Source organism: Helianthus annuus, chromosome 12 (genome assembly GCF_002127325.2).
Source record: "Helianthus annuus cultivar XRQ/B chromosome 12, HanXRQr2.0-SUNRISE, whole genome shotgun sequence".
NCBI classification, from domain to species: domain Eukaryota; kingdom Viridiplantae; phylum Streptophyta; class Magnoliopsida; order Asterales; family Asteraceae; genus Helianthus; species Helianthus annuus.
The window spans coordinates 37,348,763-37,353,814 of record NC_035444.2 but is presented as its reverse complement, the minus strand read 5'-3'; the positions used below and the strand labels follow the sequence as shown (position 1 = coordinate 37,353,814).

General features: G+C 34.0%; 1 protein-coding gene across 1 annotated transcript; it reads right to left on the bottom strand.

Moving 5' to 3' along the window:
* Nucleotides 1-3,627: 3,627 nt before the first annotated feature.
* Nucleotides 3,628-4,284, bottom strand: LOC110894692 (chaperone protein dnaJ 11, chloroplastic). The gene has a single exon (XM_022141918.2). It carries the CDS (start codon nt 4,209-4,211, stop codon nt 3,813-3,815), a length of 399 nt encoding a protein of 132 aa, XP_021997610.1. The 5' UTR covers nt 4,212-4,284; the 3' UTR covers nt 3,628-3,812.
* Between the last annotated feature and the right edge of the window lie 768 nt (nt 4,285-5,052).

The window sequence follows — 5,052 nt, the reverse complement described above, 5'->3', positions numbered from 1 at the left end:
GATTCATGTCCATCCATTATTGCTCTGGGGACTTTGATTGAACAAGTCGAACTAAAAAAACATGTTTCTTCAATAGTTTCCCACATTCATGATTCTCGTCTATCTGTCGTTACTTTGTAACCGTCTCTGTTTATTAGTATATAAATTTACAAAGAGCTAGTATTTAAAAATTAAAATTATCGAATTGACTGACTCGATCGATTAAAAATCATGTTTCCTCTTCTTGAAAGGAATTTTTTTAAGAGTAATAGACTTAGGTTAAACAGTATTACCATTAGGTGTTTTGGAAAGATTAAAGGGAAAATAGTTAGTGTGCAACCACACATTGCGAACTTGAGGCAAATTTTTCGAGTTGTAGACTAGCCACTTCTGTAAATTTACTTACTGCCATCATAGCCAGTCTATAACTCGAAAGATTTGCCTCAAGTCTGCAATGTGTGGTTTCAGACTACCTATTTTTTTCACTTTAATCCTCCCCAAATCACCTAATTTTACCCTTGTTTTATAGTATTTCATTCAAATTCCAATTTGATGGCATTTCATATTCCACTTAAAAACAATATTATGCGAATCGAACCACCGATAAGAATTTACAGTTTCCAATTTGCATGTTAATTTGTTGTATTTAATAAACATTAAAACTATATATTAAATCTGTTAGAATCGTAAAATTAACATGGAATTAGAATTAAAAATTATATATATCCAGACACACATATTAGTTATATAGAAAAAAATGTAAAAAATAAAAGAAATTAAGTAAAATTTAAGATATTATGATTATCCATGTGAATTAATAATCCCCTCATAATATTGCTGGTAAAATGATATGATGTAAAAATTTCAACAGTGGGGCAACTAGTCACACTTGTAATAATATCTATGCTCATAACGTGTCTCTTTTATGTGGAATGAAAATTCCAAGTTTAATTCTTGTTTCTTTTATGGAGGAAATCAGATCACATCTGCTTTTCATTGATATGATTTAGCTCCATACTGTTTATTTAAAATTAAATACTTGAATTTCTCCTATGAAATCGTGCATATGGTGCTTCAACTGAAGCAGGAGGCATATATATTTTTTTTTTTAATAAAATCAGTATAAAGAAACTGTCATATATTATATGAATAGAATCTTCTATTTCGCCTAAGTAAAACAAACACACAATCTTATTAGACCATAAGCAAGGGTTCCTTCCTAAGAGCTAGGTCGAGGATTTTAGTGTAGTGGTAGACAATAATGTAGATGCTTGTATGAAACAAAATACACACGCGCGTACAATAACGTGGCCTCTTGGCTAATATTTAACCATTTATCAGCTTTAAATATGTCAAATTGGATGCAAATTGGCCCAGTTTATTTTTGGTTGTATATGCAACTAGTTGATGCCCCGTCTGTGTTGCGGGGCGATGGCCGAATAATTCTCAATCAATTAAAAAATACTATTACAGTTTTGTTAGGAAAAAAAAACTAAAACGATGACAAGATCGTAGTTCGGAGCTCAGGGCAAAACTGTAGTTTGTCAGGATTAATGAGCGAGTGTTAGGCAGCTCATTGACATGGAAAAAAATTAAATCCAGTCAACCAATTAGAAAAAAAACACTTTTATAGTTTTGCTAAAAAACTAAAACGATTGCAATACTGTAATTTGAACTGAGGGCAAAGTTGTATTTGTTGACTTGGGTAAAATCGTAGTTTGCCAAAAGTTAAAGTGATGGCAATACCATAAATTTAAACCAGAGACAAAATCGTAATATAATTTTGCACTAAGGACAAAATCGGAATTTTACGCTGGGGACAAAACTATATTTTTAATTTGAACTGAGGGCAAAATCGTAATTTTGAATTGGGGGGGGGGGGAGCATACTTTTTTTTTAACCGGACAATAACATAATTTTAAACTGAAGGCGAAATCATAATTTTTGAAACGGGGCGAAAATGCAAAATCGTCAGTTTTAGTTTGGGAGAAAAGCAAAAATTTATTTTGAACTACGGCCAAACATATAATTGTAATCTAGGATAAAATCATAATTTTGAACCGAGAGCAAAATGGTAATTTTGAGCGAGGGACAAAAAAATAATTTTATTTTGAAGTGAGGGCAAAACCAGAAAAATATTTTAAATTAAGGACGAAACTGTAATTTTAAAATGAATATAAAAAATGGTTGGTCCAATGGGGGAGTGCAAGGCAGCTGCCTGGCACTATTCCCCCATATGTTTTTTGTATATGTAGGAATTTTGTAATCTAGGATAAAATCATAATTTTGAACCGAGGGCAAAATGGTAATTTTGAGCGAGGGACAAAAAATAATTTTATTTTGAAGTGAGGGCAAAACCAGAAAAATATTTTAAATTAAAGACGAAACTGTAATTTTAAAATGAATATAAAAAAATGGTTGGTCCAATGGGGGAGTGCCAGACAGCTGCTTGGCACTATTCCCCCATATGTTTTTTTGTATATAGGCAGCTGTCTGGCACTATTCCCACGTATGTTTTTTGTATATGTAGGAAAATTTGTTTTTAATTTTTTATATTATCGATCCGATGAGACCGCAGGACTTGGAGACCTGACTATCAGTTTGATCTTGGGTAGCTTTTATGGTATTAAAAAATCTTTAAAACAGACAAAATACTAATATTTATTACGGGTTGAGTCTTAGAAAAATAAATAAAAGAGTGTTCTATTTATTTATTTATTTATTTATTTTGTTTTTATTTTTTATTTGTAAAGTTTGTTCAATGTAGGAACAAGAATATGTGACACTTGACCGCCTATCTTGGTAATTACTTCCATACTCACCGGAAGAGGTGGGGAGCTTAAAGGATGCACCCTTAATGCATCTCGTCGTGATTGTGCTCGATGGGCAGTCAAATTGGTTGCGCCACTAGGTAAATCATAGACACTCTATGCTTGTTTTGTTTTACTGATGCTATGTGTTTAAAGTTACTTAGTAGCACTCCCATTATTAACGTCTATCAAACAAGTTCCATTTATTTTTTAATATAGCTTTTTTTAATGATAATTTTTTAGGTGTTGTTTGTTTATTAAGAGGTAAAATGTCTGGAGTCTGCAGACCACATTCGCAGACATCTGTAGAAGAAGAAGTGGACCAAACTTTTGCAGTCTGCAAGAGGAAGACTTTTGTTTTTTAACGTATGTAAACTTCTAAAATAAATTGGTACTAGTGTACGGACGGTGATAGTGGTGGTGGTGATAGACGGTGGTAGGTGGTGAACGGTGGTGGTGGTGGTGGTGGTATGGGTGGTGGATGGTGGTTGTGGTGATGGACGGTGGCGGGTGATGGACGGTGGTGGGTGGTGGACGGTGGTGTTTAATTCTCTATAGACCTTAAGATCTTAATTAGAAGTGATTGGACCAAGTCTGCACCAAGAAGAGCTCGTGCAGACGTTTTTTAATGAAACGTTTTCGAAAAAATAAATAGTCTGAAAATAGCAATGCCTGTACTTGGCCTACGCGGCGCAGACAGAAAAGGCTGCACAAATCTTTAAAAAAAAAAACAAACACCACCTTAATCTCTGTTCTGTGTTACTTTCTCACTCTCAAATGGAGATGGAGATGTATGTTTAAAGGTTTTGCACACTTTACTTTTATCTTCCGAAAAAAGTACCAAATAAAGAAAATGTTATCTACAATATAATATGTTCAATAATGTAACGTCCAGATATAGCAAAGATACTAAATTTGCACATCACTCATGCTTTTAGACCTACTTTGTTGCTAAAAATATCCCATTCTAAAAAATACAAAATAAAACCCTACATATATACGTACATGCAGACCCACCACAAACTACCAGCACTGATCTGTCTCCCATCTCCGGCCACTATATCCCGCCGACGAAGAACTCCGTCCGGCCACTTCCTGTCTCACGAACAAACTACGATCATAATCCGCTCTTTTTCCAGGATCCGACAACGTAGCGTAAGCAGAATGCACTTTAATAAACTCATCCGTAGACGAATCCATGTTTCCAACGTCCGGATGCACAACTCTAGCCAGTCTCCGGTATGCAGACTTGATCTCCATCGTATCGGCTCCGATTTGTATCCCGAGCACTTCATACAGTGAAGAAGGACGTGCAGATCTTGCTGTAGTGTTAGATGTGGCGAAAGTGGCTGAGATAGGAGGTGAATTAGGTTGATTGGTGGTGAAATATGGGGAGGTGAAGAAGAAAGATGAAGATGCCATTGTTGTTGAAGTGTAATAATGTGTAGGTGAATTGGTGAAATGTGAAGAAATGTTTTGAGTGGTGAGAAGAAGTGGATAAGCTGGGGTTATATAGATGCGAAGAAACGATGTTGCTGAGGTGGAATTGTGAAGGAAGTTGATTCAAGATTATCCATTCCATTCATTGCTGGGGTCATGTGACTCAGCATAGTGTGGGTGGTAGTGACGATGTCCATATGTTTTATTTACTTTTACTTTTATATATTGTTCTATTAAAAGAATTTCACCTAAACTCTGTTGTTACGTTAAACCCTGTTGTTGAATGTTAAAATAGTGGGATTCTTCGTGTCGTCTTGCGAAGGGTAGTCGGTTGTGAATTGTGATTGGTATTATTTTGGTTTGTTATAGTACCAACATTAAGCATAGTAATTGAAAAAAAAAAAAAAAAAAAAAAAAAAAAAACTGAAGTCATACGTCCAAAAGGATATCGGCATGTATTTATAAAAATGAATATTGTTCTAAACTTCTAATGATACTCGATACCGGTATCAATGTCAGTATCGATTCGATTTGTCATGCAACCGGAAATCGCTATAGTTTACTATATAAAAAACTTCTAATGATACTTTGAATACAACTATGTTTTCTACACCGTTGAGAAAAAAGTTGAACATAATTATGTATATTATTTCATGTATATTGGTGAGATTAAAATAAAAAAAAAAATATTTCATATTAAATTCACCATTCATTGTCCATAGTATTTTTACTATAATTGATAAATTTGAAACCGGTACCGGTACCCGATACTATTTATTCATTTCTATTTTTATTACTGATCATTCACTTCTCTTTTTAATAT

What these genes read in the sequence shown, in the direction of transcription:
- LOC110894692 (XM_022141918.2), bottom strand. Translation starts at nt 4,211, where the DNA reads ATGGCATCTTCATCTTTCTTCTTCACCTCCCCATATTTCACCACCAAT.